The sequence below is a fragment of the Miscanthus floridulus genome, chromosome 10, assembly GCF_019320115.1.
Source record: "Miscanthus floridulus cultivar M001 chromosome 10, ASM1932011v1, whole genome shotgun sequence".
In the NCBI taxonomy this organism is placed as follows: domain Eukaryota; kingdom Viridiplantae; phylum Streptophyta; class Magnoliopsida; order Poales; family Poaceae; genus Miscanthus; species Miscanthus floridulus.
The window spans coordinates 122418124-122436759 of NC_089589.1; the positions used below are offsets into that span (position 1 = coordinate 122418124).

The window sequence follows — 18636 nt, forward strand, 5'->3', positions numbered from 1 at the left end:
TTTTGCAGAATAGACATAGCTAGAAAATGGTTGGGGAGAGGGGGTACGGTGTTGTTTAAATGTATACCTCTCCTGCCATGGAGAGGTCTCTTAACTATTTGGAAACTTCCTTGACATGTTTTGAGTCTTCTTCCACCTCTCTCTCTCTCACACACACACACACACTTTGCTTTAGATTGTATTTTTAGTGAGATTGAGAGCATCCTAGTGCATTGCATCAAGAGTCTGAGCTTTGTGGCACTAACGAATTTTTAAACAAGTGTCCCTAGCTTGTTACTCTTAGAGGTTCACGTTGCTAGATAGCTTGGAGCTTGTGGATCCGTGGAGCATTCAAAGAAGATTGTGTTGTCCCAGAGTTTGTTGTATGAGATTTTGTGCTCACCCGCCAGAGTGATGAAAAACAATTCTATTAGAATCGGGGTATGAAGGTAGGGATGAAAAAGGATCGGATACAGATAGATATCAATGATATTACATTTGTTTTTATATTTCTGTCTGGATTCGGATTCGAATACGGATATTATCAATCATGACAGATATGATACGATTGGATATCGACATCATAAATATACGATTTGAGTATTCGGATTCAGATATGTTGAATATTCAGACTCGGATACGGACAGATCTGAACCCCTCCAAACGGATTTGGTCTCGAATACGTCGGAAAATATCTGTACCGTTTTTTACCCTAGTTGGTACTAACTGGCTCAAGATCAAGTTGTGCGTTAATAGATGAGCGATTGAACTTTGAATATCCAACTCAACGTAGGTTAGGGATGATCGTAAGTCATCGATACCGCAAGATAATTTTTTTCTATTATCTCTTGTGCTCAATTTCCACTTATGCAATTCACTTTAAGCACTTAACATGCTTAGACATTAAATTATTGAATTGTCATCCTAAGTTGCGAACCTTCAGCTAACTTAGCAAAAAGTATTTAGGGCTCTGTTGTGTTACCAAATAAATTTGTCTAGTGTTTTGTGATTTTAGTTAAAACCATCTACTCCCCCCCTCTAGCATGTATCCTTAATCTTGCACCGATATATGCATTAGTGCACAAGTGAAATAGACAATTTCAAAAGGCTTCGTAATATTTTTCTTCAAAGCATGCTTTATTACATGTCTTCCAAATTGCCCAACGTAACATAGGGCAGCAATCCCAAATGCATGAATTTTTCTTTCCGTTTGGCAACCACTTCTTTACACATGCCGAGGATTGAGTTAGATTCTTAGGAATGTTATTAGAAAACAGATAGCTACAACAGCCTAAACCACTTGGGCAACATGTCATTTAAAGAACATATGAATTACGGTCTCCTCCTGTCAGTGATCACAAAAGTAACAAAGATAAACCATCAACCCATTTTTAGTAAATCACGTCCCATACTTTTATAAAAGTTAAATCCCACTATAGATTTCTCTCAACATGCAAGCTATCCACATCAACAATCCACTATAACTTGCAATTATAGCCTTATAAAGTTAAACCCCACTAGAGATTTCTCTCAACATACAAGCTATCCACATCAACAATCCTCTAGCACTTGCAATTATATAAACTCCATTAGAGATTTCTCTCAACATGCAAGCTATCCACATCAACATTCCACTAGAACTTGCAACTATAACCTTATAAAGCTAAACCCCACTAGAGATTTCTCTCAACATGCAAGCTATCTACATCAACAATCCACTAGAACTTGCAATTATAGCCAACTAGCACATATAATTATGATAGTTATCTCTTCATCCACTAACATGCATTTAGTTGTCCACATCGATGTGTTAAACCATTCATCAAAATTAATTTAAGATAATTTCATTCGTATAACTATAAATATAAATAGTCTAGTTTCTTTTAAATAATCTGAAATCCCCGCAGCAAATTCTCCAAGTTATCATTGATTATGACCCCATTATTTTTCATGGGCCAAAAAAGATTGGAAAATAATTATGTTTATACTTGAATGATTATGTTTATCGTTCAAGTACTTTAATACGGAAGTGACCTATCTGACAATTAAATAATGTAGCATAGGCTCTACATGTCTTGATCACCATTGATAGCAAGAAGTTCACTTTTGTTAAAATTGGTCTTGAATTCAGACATCAACTCATACAAATAAAATAACAACTTAAGATTCCTTGCATTTTCCAAATCATGCTTTAGACATAAAAACTGGGTCATCTGCATATTGCATAATGACAACTCCATTTGGAATGATATGGTAATTAGAAAAAATAGTGGATTTTCTTCCAAATCATTCCTTTTGGAAGGATAAAAATATTTTGGGAAAATGGTGTTCTTGCCCTTATGCAGGAGTCTAATTATGATTTTACCCTTGTTTTCTCAACTTTGTGATTTTGCCCTTGCTATTTTAAATTGAATCATCCGTTTGCCCCTGATTTGGATGCCGTCAGATGGTCATGGAATAAATGAATTAAAAAAATTCAAAATTTGAAAAAACAAAGGCGAAAAGACCAAATTGCCCCTTATCCTTATATTCAGCTTCCATAAGGAAACTATGCCTTTCTCACGGGCCGGCTGCATCGACCGGGGCGTCGGGGGCATCCGGCGGCGGCGGCGTTGGTAGCGCACAGCGCGCGGTGCGGCAACGGCTCCCAGCGGCGGGGCTCGTCGCGCGCGGGGCGGCGGCGGGGCTCGGCACATGGCGCGCGAGGGCCGCGGGGCTTGGCACGCGACGCGCGGTGCGGGGGCTTTGGGCGTGCAGCCGCGGCACAGCTCCTCCTCCCTCCTTCCCGCTCCCCCTGGCGTGGCTCATCCTCCCTCCTTCCCGCTCCCCCCTGGCGCGTCTCCTCCTCCCTCCGCCACACTCCGGCGGCGCGGCTCACGTGTTAGGGTTTGAGGAGTACCGGCGGCGGCGCGACTACTGGCGGCGGCGCAGCTCATCCTCACTCCGCCCCGCTCCTCCCCAGGCTCGCGCCCGCAGTGGCGGTGATACGGGCGCAGCTGCTCTCCGACTTCAAGGGCACGGTGCGTGCAGGAAAAGCGGGGTGTTGGTTATCGCTTGGATTCTCACTAAGCTTTTCCTGTTTGATTGACTCTCTTGTGGGTGCGTGCAGTTGTCGAAGAAGGTGGTGAACATTGGAGAGCTGCGGCGCTTAGCCTGCCTCGGGGTGGTGGTGTCCGACCTGTTCTCTGGAAGGTCCCCACTCGCATTCTCTTCTGATTGTATTGCGAATTTTGGTTGATAGTTCGGAGTTCTGCATTTCCTAGTTGCGCTTCAAGGGTTTAGCGATGGTATTTGATTGGGGTCTTATTTTACAGAGATCTCTATTTTACAAATTTAGTAATTATTAGTATGAATACGAATTGTTCATAGTACCGTTAACACGGGTGTCCTGTGTTAGTGAGCCAATGTCCTTTGTGCACTGCTTTAGACTGTAATTTGATGGTGAGAGATTGAGCTGGTGAGGTAAATGAGGAAGGAGAAAGGTTCACAGCTCAAACTGTTGGTCATTTTTTTCATTCTGCATAGCTGACTTATGTCTGTCGTCAAGTTTTTTTGGTTGAATTGAGACATGGAGATAGAGTTACAAAGTGTGTAGTTTCTTAAGGTCACAAGAGCGTAGGGATCTGCAGGGCTGGTGGTTGTTTGGTAAATGGGGAATGAAAATTTGTGTAAGAAATATACCTTGAAAAGGTTTCATGGCCTTTTTCAGTGGAAGTGAAAACTAAACTGTCTTATTTTTTTACCCTCCTGGGCTATATCTTATATTCAATCTTGTCCTGTGTTTGATTACCATCAGTGTCCATTTGATGTTCTAATTCTGATAGGTGTGGGTTTACCATGGCTTGCATTCCACATTGACCCCAATTTATGTATCATGCATTGTTTTGTGAACCGTCATGATTAAGCATGCACTCTAGGAGCTTCTGGCAGTATGTCTGTACAATTTACATCAATTTTTGTTATCTAATTACTCTCTACATGAGATATTTATTCTACTATTTTTATAGTGTGCAGCTTCTTTTGGGGTATTTGCCAACTGATCGTTCCTTATGGGCTTATGAGTTAGAAAAGAAGCGGAGTCAATATAGTGCATACAAAGAAGAGTTTCTTCTAAATCCTGTAAGTTTCAGTTGCTAGTCTCCAACTCAATGAGTGAAGATCTAAATCCTATTTATCTTTGTATATATAATATGAGGACAATATCTAGAGTTGTTAGGAAAACCTGTTTCTTGTTCCATAGGACAATGTTGCGTGGTTGTTTTACCTAGAAATAAATCAAGAATGTGCCCCAAAAAATGAGAAGTCAATTGGCAATGCAGTAGCAATGATAGTTAAAATGTTGAGTAGCTCTCAGCATTTGCCATGGTGTCACTTTTAAAGTTCTAAGATAAGAGAGATACCAGGCAACACAGCTAGTTCTTCCGAGCCTTAAATCATATTATTTGGAGGTGTTTACCACTGCTGTTTGGTATAGTCCTGAACTTTTTTCCTGATTGGTGTTTATAGATGTATGCTGCCCATGCATTCATGATTTTCTGACCCTTTACTTCATATTTACATGATTTTTCAGGTTCAAAATGTGAAGCTCATCCGTGACCAGAATTCAGGACAGCTTCAGGGCTATGGTTTTGTTGAATTTACAAGACGTGCAGCTGCAGAGCGAGTTCTTCAGACATACAATGGACAGATGATGCCAAATGTTGAGTTGACATTTCAGGGCCAAATTGCTGGACCCGGGCACGCACGCAGGCGCCAGACTGGCACTCATGTACGCTTGCTCTTCCCCGCATCACCGCAAGGATGGCCACGTTGGCGTCTTGCTTCACGGCTCGTCGGGAATGGCCGACGACTTCATGTCTTGCTCTGACAGCTTGCCCTTGCAGCGTTCCGCACGGCTATAGGTACAGCCTCCTGGTCTTCCTACGGAGACAGATTGCGACACCGCCGCTGTCTCGCGTAGGGACGGCCATTGTTCCACCGGCAATACCGATGCAGCGATCAGTACCAGCACGGTAGTGTTGCCTATAATGGATTTTGGTGATGAAAACAGAAGCAAACGGGGCTCTGATATGGAAGCAACTTGTATGGCGGTTACTTTTGCTGAAAAAACATGTACTGTATGATATTCCTATGTGGTAAGGTGCTAAGGTTATCAGTGCATGCATCTACTTATACAGTTTGTTAACCGATGTTCTACATGCATTCTTATACATTGAAGATTTTTGGTCCCACACAAAAGATTATATCGAAATATTTTAAATAATTGTAAGTTGTGCCAAATATGTTTGACCAAATTTAATCAATTGTCAGCGTACAATAAAAAAGTCTAATTCTAAATCAGGGTAAAATCACAATTATGCATAACAAACAGGGGCAAAATCGCATGGGCATTCATGTCCTTTTGTACAAAGTTTAACACCGTTAGGGGTGGATGACGGAGTAGGGGCAAACTGGTGCTTCGTGAATGGCACAGTAGGGGTAAATTCACAAAGTCAAAAAAAATAGGGGTAAAATCACAATTTCGATACAAAACGAGGGTACAAACGCAAGAGCCCCAAATATTTTAACCATTATTCGATGAGTTCTATTTTTCTATGGTACCAATGAGAAGAATTATTTTGATAAAAATATTTTAATGCATGATTTAGGGATTTCTTTTGGTTGAGATATTTTAATGTCAAAGCGGTGAAAAATAGGATAATAAGGATCAAAATAAAAATATTTTAATGCATGATTTAGGGAGTTCTTTTGGTTAAGATAGATAAGAAGGAGAAAAAAACCTTACTCTGATTAAAATAGTGAAAAATTGATTTAGGGAGTTCTTTTGGTTCAGATAGATAAGAAGGAGAAAAAAAAACTTACTCTGATTAAAATAGTGAAAAATTTAGACGCTAGAAGGAGGGCTTGAACCTCCGACCTTGTGGTTAACAGCCACACGCTCTAACCAACTGAGCTATTCCAGCAGCTGATGTCCTCCATTCTGCTCGGCTCTCCAAATTCGTCACAACCGCCAGCAGCAGATGCCAAAAAGAAATCAGTAGCCCTAGAAAAAAAATAAACGAAAGCTCAGTCCCACCTCGTGCTCACCTCCCCTCCCCGTCCCGTCCCCACCCCACGCCGGCCGTGCCGCTTCCGCCAGCCCCTCTCCGCCACCCGCCGCCGGAGCGAAGGTCGCCGCGCCGACCGCCAAATCCTCCTCATCTCCTCCCTCTCGTCCCCATCCACCGCCGCCGCCGCTGCCGGCTGGGCTGGTGCGGAGCGGACGGACGGACGGAGATCCGCGCGCCTCCGGCTCTGCTGCCTCGTCGCTACGCCGGCTCAAGGTAAGTTCCCTCTCCTCCCCCACCGCGGCCCGGGTCTCCCGCGGCCTAACGACCCACCGCCGCCGCCGCCGCCGCGTGGTCCGTTGCGTACTCGCTAGCTTCAGCTTGCTTCCCGGGGTTAGGTTTTTTTTTTTGAGATGGATTTGATGCGCTGATACATTTCGTAGCTTGATGCTCACAGGTGCGCTGTATGATTTGGGGGTAAAAAGAGCACCTTTGTTTTTCATATTTTTTTGCCTTCTCTTTTATGGAATCAGTTTACGAATCCACTGCCGCCCCCGTTTCCTACAAGGACAGATGCGAAGAACAGTAGCGAGGGAGTTAAATTGTACAGTATAAATTATATTATTGGGAGGTTTTGGGGTCTTTTTATGATTTAATCCACTACGAAGTACGAACTGGCCAGTGTGCCACTGGGTCTGCCATGGGCTGGGCTGGTATGCATATAACCTTTGGATGGAAGTGATTTGGGTTTGTACAACCGGTTCATGCAAATTTCCTGCATTTCTCATTTAAGCTAAGCAGCACTACTCATGCAAGTTTCCTTGGAAATATTTGTTGCCTAATATAATAAAACTCTGAATTCAAGCTAGTAATTCTTTTGTAGGTAGTTAAAACTCCTCATTTTTTCTATGTATAGGGTATGGAGGCTGAGTGATAAAAAAAGTTTATTGCACTGTGCTATTAAAGATATTATTGAACTGGGTTTTATCAATATACACTAGGAAATGACTGAGTTCTAATGGATAATTTTCAAATATCATAGATACATACTGCTTGATGTGCCAAACAGGGTGAATTCATCTGCAAGCCAGGATGTTGTTTTGCCACTTCTTGACTACTGTACAAAAAATAGAAATATTTGTTCTAACTTATGAAAGATTAGAATAAGTAGGATTTTCACCATAGAATTCTCATGGCCTTGCTGGATCACAAGAGTTTCCCTGTTGTTTTCAGTTCAGATGATAGACATGGTATCTGCCGTTGAAGAGCTTAGTGGGTTAACCTCAAAAGAACTTGGGGAGATGCTGAAGGAGTCAGACAACTTTGTTTTGCGGTCCAAGACAGAAGACGGAGGTCCAAAGCAGGTACTTGTATGTACAAATGTTTGCATATGTTGCAAACTTGCAATGCCTGATTCCCTGACACCTGTTCTTTGTTGTAGGTGGACATGGAAAAACTTGTGTCCTCGCTTCCTCTTCATCTCCTTGCTGTATGTTTGGAACTTGGGCAAGGCCCGGACTTGACATATGTGCTTCGTGGCATGCGCTTTTTGCATAGTTTGTCTGATCTAGCATCCCGCCATGCTAGACTGGAGCAGGTTACTCCTTTTATTATCTCGCACAAGTTTAACATATGATACCATTCTTATGTTTCTTATGGGTTATGATATGATTTGAGGATTTTAATATTCCATGTTAAAAGCTAGCTTGTGAATTACATCACATACGTATGATGCTTGGATAATTCAAGTTATTTACTTTGAGGCCCTATGGAATGTAATGAAGCTTCTTTGTTGTCATTAGGCTGATAGACTTTGTCCAACCGAGCTCAACCTGTTTTATATTTGGATTTTATCTTCTGGTTGATTTAATTTAGCTAAATGATGGGCACCTAGCTCACAGCAATATTTCCTTTGCAGGTTCTTCTTGACGATGTCAAATTATCCGAACAAGTCATGGACCTGATATTCTTCCTACTTTCTATTCTTGCTGAACAGAAGAAGGTTTCAATGGGTTAAACCAAAATGTTTTTATTCATTCATGTGTGCTCCACTTTGAATTATCATCTGATACTAATTCTGGTAACAGCTGTTGTTTTTAAAATAGGAGAATAATGATGGCGCTTCTCCGCTTGTGCATGCGTCACTTGTAGCAGCTAGTCTTCATCTGCTGACAAGTTACTTCTCTTCCCAGTGGCATGAACTTGTCCATATTCTGCTTTCACATCCAAAGGTAACATGTGGGTTTATCATAGGACCACTCTTCAATTTCTTGTGATATGTTAATTTTATCTGAAACATAACTTATGAATTTTGCCATCCACCTTATTTCTAAAGCAAAAGACCCCATGTTGTCTTTTCTTTTATTTTGGTTCCTGATCTGCTAAGTTTTGTTTACTACATCTTTGCTAACAGCTTCTCTACACTAATCTCATGGTAACAAAGGTTGATTCTTGGATTTATCCTCTCCATGAAATATAATCATGTAGCATGATTTTGAGTGATAACCTTACTCTTGATGTTTTATTCCAGAGTTATTTTAGCTATCCTTGTGTGGCATTTTGTGCTTGAATCACATAGCAATCAATGTTATGAAGTCTTCTGACTAATCGCGATTAGTCGGGCTGATCGGTGCCATGGCGATCAGTTATGCACTACGATTAGTCACGATTACTCATGATTAGCCACGATTTGTCGGGCTGATCGCTGCCATGGAGATTAGGATCGGTTAGACGATTTGATAACATTGATAGCAATCACTGCAAGCTGCCATGTCAATTATTAATCCAAACTTGCTGTAAAATCTTGCAGTCGACATGAGGCTAGTTTTCTGCATTGGAGTTATGCTGCTTGAATTTTGTACACATACGTACATGCCTTCTTACTTTTCATGTTAACATTGCTGTTAAAACTCAGTTCGTTTATCTGGGTTATATCAGTACAATAGATCCCTTGTTGTTCTTACTGTCGTATAAGCATGATTTCTGAGGTGTCGCCTAGGTGTCTAGGCATGCCCCCAATGCCACAGGGCACCACAGTAACACCTTGTTGCCTAGATGTACAGGCGTGCCCCCAATGTCTCAAAGGCTATGCTTATAAGAGACGTAGTTTATGCTAATGCTTGGCTGACTATTGCCCAGTTTATGTTCTGTGTCTTATATGATGCTATGATTCAAGTTTTTTCATGTGTATATTTTTGTAATCCTGTGATTTGGGTTTTTATATGTATATGTTGTTTGGAAAAATTCTATCTGAGCACTTGTTTCTCGTTTTGATACCCTGTTGTACACATACTGATTCATAATGCTATTCTTTCAATATATATGCTATTCAGCAATGTGTATCTGCTTAGAGCAACTCCAGCAAGGCCCCTACTTGAGCCCCCATAGCTAAATATGGGGGCTCAGGTCAAAAATCCAACTCCAGCAGGGCCCCTACTACGGACCCCAAATTTGTGTGGGCACCCAAATCCTCTCACCAGACCCCATTTTGGTTGGGCCAACAACCCGGCCCCCATCCGTGCGGGCGCTGCAACTCTCCCTCCGGTGGCTTCCTCCGACGAGCGTCGCGGTGTCCCAGTGCGGCAGCGAGCACCGGCGGTGCGGCTCCCTCTCCTCCCTCGCGCGGAAGCGAGATCGAGCACCGGCGGCGCGGCTCCTCTCCCTCCGGTGGCTTCCTCCGACGAGCTCCACGCGACCAGATCCACGGAAGGCAGGGACGGAGGGCTCACCGGCTCCTCCCCTTCGCGCCACACCCCTTCTCCACCCGGGCATGTGCAAGCTCGAGCGCGCGCCCCCTGCCATGGCGTCCGCGACCTTTCCTCCCCGGCGTCGGCCCCTTCTCCTCCGCCGCCGCCGTGTGCGCGCGGGTCCGCTGCTCCCCTCTGCTCCGCCGTGCGGGCCTCCCTCTACTCCGCCGTGCGGGCTCGGTACCCTCTGCTTGGCCGCGCGAGCTCGGCCCTCGCAGCCCTGCCGGCACAGGCGAGCGCTCGTTCTGCACGCGTCACGGTATGTGGGGTGGATTTCAGGAGAAGAAGATAGATTTGACCCAATGACAAGTGGGCCCCTTATGTCATTGTCTACTAATATGGATTTGGGGGCCTTCGTTTTGGGGCTACTGCTGGAGTGGAAGCACAAATTTGGACCAATAAAAATAGGGATAGCACCCAAATATAAAATGGGGTCTCTAATTTGGGGGCTACTGCTGGAGTTGCTCTTAGGAACACATAATTCAATCATTGGTGCGCATACTAACATTTAATGATTCATGTTCAGGTTGATATCTTTATGGATGTGGCCTTTGATAGTTTGCATGAAGATGTGAGGCTGTTAAATATCAGATTATCATCAATGGGCTCTGGTTCCTTTCATGTTGGTTCTTTGGAATGTCGTCGTGCTCACTTCATCTGCCAACAGTGTGAAGCATCACTGCAATTTCTCTTGTTGTTGTGCCAGCAAAAGCTGTTTCGTGATCGGATTTTAAAAAATAAGGTCTCACCTATCTTTAGAGGCATATAATTTTTTATGCTATTGAGGGAGAAAAAGAATACTTGGTGTGATTGCCTTTTCTTCTCCATTTTGACTTAGTAAGAGATTAGTAGTTGTGCTATACCATTTGATGATAAAAATAGAAGTTATCATGTTGACTATGATTTCACTCCACTGGTTCACATGGTTCATCTTACTTCTAGTCTTTCTTGTGCTTGGAACTTTATTAAATTATCAAAAATAGAAGTTATCATGTTGACTATGATTTCCCCCCACTGTAGTTCACATGGTTCATCTTCTACTTGGAACCTTATTAAATTGAATACTGTGTGAAACCTTATGTACTAGTTTTGGGTGAAGTTACATTTTTGTTGAAAAATATAGTAGTTGGCCAAATCTGTAATTGGCTACTACACAGTTATTAAATATAATGCTCTTGGAAGCTTGCATGTTAAGGAACTTCTCACTTAATGCAGGAACTCTCTAGAAATGGAGGCATACTGTCACTTTCTCACACTATACTGAAGTTAGTTGTCCCTGAATGTTTGAAGCAATCGACCGATCTTGTTGCTTCTATTTCCAGGCTCAAGGCAAAGATACTTTCTATTGTAAGTTAACTGCACACAATTTACCAGAATTGGAGCGTAGTAGTGCAAACCTATATTAAGTGACTGATTAAATTGTTGATATATTCAATTTCCCAGCTGTTGCAACTTTGTGAGGCTGAAAGTATCTCTTACCTCGATGAAGTTGCCACTAACCCAAACAGCAGGCGGCTAGGGCAAACCTTGGCTCTAGAGGTCAGTTCTACTGGGGCTGACCACTGCCCAGGAATATATTCCTCTGTATCTGCTGCTACTTAAAAAAAATATTCGCTTTCTCCAAATTTTGATTTTGCTCGGTTACTGCAGGTTCTTAATTTGCTGAAGATTGCATTTGGAAGAAAACAAAACATAACTTCTGATTCTCATGATAAGGGTAAGATTTACCCCATGGGATCTGTGCTTATCAGTGCATTGCGTCTTGTTGATGTCTTCTCTGATGATTCAAACTTCAGATCTTCCTTTATGACTAACACTGTAAGTTTTTTTGCTTAACTACTTGCGTTAACAATTATATCTTGCATTTCCTTAGCAAGTGGATGTGTTTTTAAGCCAAGATAATGTCTTGCTTCAACTTCTTTTTGTTCATAAATTTTGCAGGTCCCGTTTTTAACCCAGATTTTAGCAACTCCTCATGAGGAATTTGTTTCAAGTTGGTGCTCTGTCAACGTACCAACAATTGAGGAAGATGCAAGTCTAGATTATGATCCTTTTGGTGCATCTGAGGTGGCACTGTTAGCTTCTGATAATGTGTTGACTGAAGCTAAAGCTAACTATTCATGCCCTTTTCGCCCTAGCTTGCCTTCAATGGCATATGCACAGACAAGAACATCATGTGTAGTGAAAATAATAGCAAATTTGCATATTTTTGTTCCAAACATTTGTGAAGGTTAGACTATTCCTACATGTTATGAGTTTTAATTATTCGCAACACATTCTTTAAAATAATTTCTGTTTGTTCTGTCAACAGAGCAAGAAAGGGATCTTTTTCTTCTGAACTTTCAAAAGTACTTGGTGTCTGGGAGTCCTAAACTATCAGCAGACGAGTCAGCTTCTAGTGATTTCAAGGCCACTAAAGTCTGTAGAAACTTAGGTAAAGTTAGTTTTGCTGTTTCTAGTTATCTGTTGGTTAATATATATCCATTATGTGGCATGTCTAACTTCTTCTGTGGGTTTTGTAGGATCTTTGTCTGATTATGCTAAAACATTGGTTCCGAATTTGTTAAATGTGGAAGATGTGGTGTTATTAAGGTGCTTAAAACCATTTTACTGTATTTTATATTGTATCCTGGTTTTATATTGTATCCTGGTTTTACTGTATTTTATATTTTATATTGTCTAACTTCTTCTGTGGGTTTTGTAGGATCTTTGTCTGATTATGCTTAAAACATTGGTTTTGATTATACTTTATTGTGTACTCCTTGATAATTTACTACTCTGAATGCCTTGATAATATTTCTAAGCTTTTGGTTACCTTTTGGCAGTGATTTTTCTGATAAGCTACAATCTTGGTGTAAATCACAAGTTGAGCAAGTTGCAGTAAAGGTTTGTTTTCTGTACTCATTGTTATCATAATGACCAATCAATGGTACTGAAGTGTTTGACCTATCAATGGTACTGAAGTGTTACATTTTGTTGGCAGAGAAATCTCATCTTTATCATAATAAAACAACTGCTGAGCGTGCACACTAAATAGAGGAACTTGCACATAATCTGCTCAGTACAAATTTTATTAGCCATAAAAAACATTAAGCTCTCTTTACTTGTGTGGCTGTTGATGCTTGAATACTTGCATTGGGTATTCAGTTTGCATTTGCAGCAGTTTGCTTCAAATCCTTTTTTCAGTCTCTGTTTAATTGTTGGATGGCCTCATTATGGAATGTTTCAGGTGGGACAAAATGATACTCCACCAGAAAGCACGGAGGACATTCACCCAGTGCAGCAGCCCTTGCTAACACGGACAAGCACTCCAGACTCCAAAATGAATAACCTTCCAAAGGTAAATACTTAGATGAGTGGGTCAATGAAACATCACTGGTGATTGGGTCCACAGTGAATTGGATTCTAATCGGAAGCTGATGACAACAGGATGTGCAGAACATGGAAGTGTCTACACCAATACCCCCAATAAATCCAGAGGGAAATGGTAAGGATGGGACTCCAAAGAACACTGTCTCTAGAAATGGTGGTTTCCTGCAGAATGCAGTTGGTCAAAACCTAGTCCATCTTGGCGTTGCAAGAACAGTCAGTGGTGGCTCTTCGGTTGTCGCTTCCGGTGTTAGCACTGGACACCAGCGCAGTAAAATGGATCTTGATCCAGCATCCAGCAGTGTGGATAATTTCAAAACACCAGAACTCACAAAAGAAAATGGTCTCCAGGAGGATGAGAAAGGAGAGAGTAGTATGTATGACGAGAGGCAACCTAAGAGAAGGAAGCGGACCCTTATGAATAATGAGCAAATGGATGAATTAGAGAAGGCTCTAGTAGATGAGCCTGAGATGCACAAGAACACTGTTCTATTGCAGAGTTGGTCAGAGAAGTTAAGTCTGCAGGTATTTTTCACTTGGGGGCATTCTCTTCTTACGTCTAATTACTGAATGCATTCTCATTTATGAAAAACACGGCCGTGCTTTTGTAGGGCCCAGAGATCACAGCATCACAACTTAAAAACTGGTAAAACTGAATCTTCTTTAGCCATCCTTCTTTGAAGTTTCTTTCTTCAAATTTATAATACTGTTTTTGTGCTTTTCATCTACAGCTATTTGTAACAGCTTTCTCATGCAAATTCCAGGTTGAACAATCGGAAAGCTAAGCTTGCTCGCATTGCAAAAGAAAGAGGACCATTTGAGGGGGAGAATGCTGATAAGCCATCTACACCAGCTACTCTCCAACTTGGCGAGTCTTCTGAAAGTGCCGGAGAGGACAACTATCTACCCCCTGCGAGGGTGATGAACGCTCTATCCAAAGGCAGACTGGTGAGCCCGGACAGCAATGAGCAAACATCGCAGGCAGAGTTATCCCCGAACACAATGCTGATCCGCCCATTCACGAGATCCTTCTCACTGGAGCCTGGCCGCCTCGTCTCGCTAGTTGACAGCGACGGGAAGGAGGTTGGCAGGGGCAAGGTCTTCCAAACACCAGGGAAGAGCCCGGCGGAGAGCCGCGTCTGCATGGTCGATGTCACTGAGCTCAGGACCGAGAGGTGGAGGGAGCTCCCACACCCTTCTGAGGCATCTGGGAGGACGTTCCAGGAGGCAGAGGCGAGGAATGGTGGCATCATGAGGGTCTCTTGGGACGTCGTCAGGCTGTCGCCTGCAGTGTAGCAAGGCAGAAACTCTTTGTCAGGTTGTACCGTGAGGCACAAGATGCGTAGAGGGAGCCTTTGGTTTAGGACGAGAGATCGGATCATGGGATTCTCGGGGGCCTAAGTAACATTATGTTAAGACCTTTGGTTAACTGAGATGTATCTATCAACTAATTGTCTCAAGCAATGCTGGTGGTTACTAATTTTACTACCGGTGTTACTGGCACCTGCAACGGGACATGTGAAACTGGTGCCGACTTTTTTTTTGAACGGACACTGCTAACTGATGGAATATAATCTTTTGTTTCTTCAGTCAACGTGAAAATCAGTGAAGCATTTCATGTCCAGAACGAGCGTTGGCGGCGAAATTCTATAGGGGGTGATGGCCTGAGAGGAAGTGAGTGATCAGTTGAACACCACTTAACAAAATACAAGTAAACACCTGTTGCAAGATCAGCTTTGCTTATCAGTTCAAACATTTTATAGAACGAAGTAGAATTGATACACCAATGGGCAACCGAGGAAGATGGACGAGACACAACTAGAAAGTAGAAATTCCCTGACGGTGCACTTACCGTCAGGGAAATAAAAAATACTGTCAGTGAAATTAAAATTCAATTTTCCTGACAGTGAAATTAAAATTCAATTTTCCTGACGGTGTATTCCTGATGGTGTACCATCAGGGAATAACCGTCAGGCTAGCGCGACAAGGAAATTAGTAATTGTCTGCATGCTTTCCATAAAAAAATTAAATTATTTTAACAAAGTGGTACTATACGTTGTTCACAAATGGACACATGAGATATACCATTTGTGAACAATATATGACACCTCTTTTTTAAACACATTTGAAACTTTTATTGGAACATTGTACACCAAAAACATGTTGTCATGCAAATTTGTAGAATTTTCTAACAAAGTTTTGAATTATTACAAATATTTTATGTTAATTTAGAGATAGAAGGATGAATTATCCACGACAAACAAATGTTTTTTTCATCCATCTCTGGATATGGCCAAGAGTGAAACATATGAGCATAAATATAAATTTTATAATGTTCTTGGAACCTTATTGGAGGTACCCACTGTTCAATTTGGAATTACTTTCGATAAGCGCGTAGAAATTCATTTAGACTATAGAAAATAGGAAATCGGTTTCAAAAATTTTGAAACTTTTACACAACAGTATGTATGTAGCATATTTTATGTACACAAAGTTTGGAGTATGAAAGACATTTTATAAAGGTTGTTTCATAATGTGCTTTCTCTATATACATGAATGAAAAACAAACATATGCAAAAGAACCCAGAAACAATAATTGGTATCCAAACAAATGTTGTTAATTGGTAGATCATGATTTTAGATAGGACTAGGAAAAAGAAACATATCATTTGAAGTTAGTATGAGGGAGAAACACTAGTTAAAAAAATTCACCACAGATTAAAAAGAGAAAACCTTTTGTTCATGTTCTTGAGTATCTAGTATTTTCATGTGTGTTTTCCTAGAAACTGTCAAGATAATTCTATTTACCTTGATGGTTTATGCAATAACCGTCAAGAAAATACAAAACCGTCAAGGAATTTGGAATTTCCCTGACGGTGATGTGCATTCACAGTTAATTAGGAATTTCCTTGACGGTTATTTAATTTCCCTATGTGTTTTCCAGAAACCGTCAAGATAATATCAATTTTCCTGTGTGTTTTCCAGAAATCATCAAGGTAATTCTATTTACCCTGACGGTTTATGCAATAACTGTAAAAAAAAAATTCGAAACTGTCAAGGAATTTCAAGTTTCCAGTAGTGAGAGGACGGAAGGTAGTCGCGACTCGTGACGACCTTCACGCGTGCCGCACGTTTTCAATTAAAAATGTTCTCGAGCGGCTTAACGCGTGCCTACATGTTGACCCAAAAGAGGGGTGGGTCCTAACACTAGTGAGATAATAGGTTCCCACAATATTTCACTTTCCCACCTAGCTACGACAAGGAGCAAGTCAAGAAAAAAGCAAAAGAAATCATGGAGACAACGTTCAAGACTTTTAATGGGACATTGTACAAGCAATATATCCTCATGGGTAAAGAGCCACAATGGGATAAAGGAGAGTACACCAAGCAGAAGGACTTTTTGCAGGAATTCAAGGAATACAAGGAATCCCCGGAGTACTTGGAACTGAGCATAAGATGGACGAATTTGAAAGTGAACTTAAGGAATTGGAACGGCTTGGCATTGAGCCTGGGAGCTCATATCGGTACCCACAATCTAGTATCAAAGATGCAATTTTTGGGTGGCCACCGAGGAGTATAAAAAATTGCCAACATATATGCGTGATTTGCATGATTATTACATGGCACAAGCAACAGAAACGGAGTGGGGGGTTTCAAAGTTATTATCCGCTCCCCGCATGTTTTTTTTTATTATCCTGATGAAGAGAAGCACTTTATTGGTTGGGAGTGCTTGTTTCACCTATACCAGATACGCTCTCTGGATACACTAATATTGACATTGTGGACTATGTGTAAGTACCCTACTCGCACGATATTATAATTAACTACTCTCTTGATACACAAATAGTTAACTTTTGAACATTTCCCATGATTGTGCAGGTGTGTATCAAAATATGGTTTAAACAGAAGATACGCTCGTATAGCCTTCTTGGACCCCGAACGAGTCAACGAGAAAACATGCGGAGGCATTCATGGAAATGACGTGGAAGATTTAACAACAACGTGGTTGAGGTTTTTGAACAATTCAAGATGAATAAAAAACCCAAATACTTTTAGCCTACAACTGCGAGTATGTATTCTCTGCTCTTATTTTATGCTTCTTGTTTTAGTTACGATTATTCGTTAACTAGGATTTTGTGATTGCAGCAACCATTTCGTCTTCATTGTTATCGATATTAGTAAAAATTGTATCGAGGCGTGTGACTCAAAGAAAAAGCGGCTTTCTTTGCTCGATCCCCTAGTCAAAGTGCTGAGTGAACCTAATAACATATTGCTTTCTAATCGCACATAGCACATTCTAATGTTGCCCCTATTCACGCTTTATAATGTGGCACAATATCCAGGGAAGAATGATCGGTGGGACGAAGGTCCCATTCTAGGTTGCACCAATTGAATTGAAGACCCTAAAGGAGCTGGCGGGAAACAATGAATGCAGGTTCTACGAAATGTGGGCAATGCTTCGCTACCTCGGCGGAAAATCTGAAAAGGCAGATGAATTGGTGTATGATCCCCATTTCATTTATGTATGTTAATTCAACAAAATGATCTACTGCTTTATCTTACATTTGTGTCTTTCGATATCATCTTGTTTGAACGACAGCGCAAGAAATTTAATCACGAAAGGCTGTTAGAAATGGAGATCATAGCACTGTCATCGGAGCTAGCATCCTTCATCTTATCCGAGATGTTAGAAAGAAAAGGAGTATTCTCCATTTCACAGTCCACCAAGTACAAGAAACAATATGGGCCAGAGCAGCTTACTAGACTATTACAATTTCTTTTTTTTTATTTTGAGGGATCGAGATCTTGATAAGTACATTTAAACTGTAACCGTAACATTTGTAATATTTTATGTTGATGGACCTGTCGTCTACATAACAAATATAAAACGAAATCCAATTCCACAAAAAAATAATAAAATAAATTATAAAACAATAAAATGTGACAAAGAGATCACTGCTGGTTAGCATAAACCAGCATTGATGTTGAAGAGAGCACTGCCGACTTGAGCTACAAACCGGCAGTGTTGTGCAAGACATCACTGCCGGCTTGACATACAAACCGGTAGTGATGGACAAGAAAACACTGCCGGCTTGAGCAACAAGCCGGCAGTGATGCACAAGGCAACACTGCCGGCTGGGGCCTTGAACCGGCAGTGCTGGTCAAGGCAACACCGCCGACTTGGGCCACAAACCGGCAGTGTTGGCCAAGGCAACACTGTCGGCTTTGGCCACAAACCGGCAGTGTTGTTTGACAGAACACTGCCGACTTGAGTCATAAACCGGTAGTGTTGGCTCAACTGGACATTGCCGGGTGCCACCAGGAACTGGTAGTGACATTTGATATCACTGGCGGTTCGAAGTTACCGGCTGTGATGTGAGCCCCCATCACTGCCGGTATGCCATTGTCAGTTCAAAATCCGGCAGTGAAGAGGGGTATTGAACCGACAGTCCTGGTCTGGGGTAGTGTAGGAAAATCTAAATGCTAAAAATTCA

At 41.6% G+C, this 18636-nt stretch overlaps 1 protein-coding gene and 1 non-coding gene across 4 annotated transcripts; one reads left to right on the forward strand and one right to left on the reverse strand.

Moving 5' to 3' along the window:
- Positions 1–5868: 5868 nt before the first annotated feature.
- Positions 5869–5942, reverse strand: TRNAN-GUU (transfer RNA asparagine (anticodon GUU)). Its single transcript has one exon. It is a non-coding gene; the product is annotated as a tRNA-Asn (tRNA).
- Positions 5943–6037: 95 nt separating this feature from the next.
- Positions 6038–14735, forward strand: LOC136487092 (nodulin homeobox-like). Of its 3 annotated transcripts, none has more exons than XM_066484226.1 (17): positions 6053–6302; positions 7260–7390; positions 7468–7623; positions 7945–8028; positions 8132–8257; positions 10299–10514; positions 10988–11119; positions 11216–11311; positions 11423–11590; positions 11714–12002; positions 12084–12206; positions 12295–12364; positions 12598–12658; positions 13002–13112; positions 13202–13666; positions 13753–13787; positions 13906–14735. In XM_066484226.1, the coding sequence occupies exons 2-17, from the start codon at positions 7265–7267 to the stop codon at positions 14435–14437; spliced, it is 2790 nt and encodes a 929-aa protein (XP_066340323.1). In that variant the 5' UTR covers positions 6053–6302; positions 7260–7264; the 3' UTR covers positions 14438–14735. The 3 variants fall into 3 exon arrangements, with proteins under 3 accessions (XP_066340324.1, XP_066340323.1, XP_066340322.1); XM_066484225.1 differs by having other exon boundaries at positions 7265–7390; XM_066484227.1 differs by lacking the exon at positions 13753–13787 and having other exon boundaries at positions 6038–6302; positions 13906–14067.
- Positions 14736–18636: the final 3901 nt, after the last annotated feature.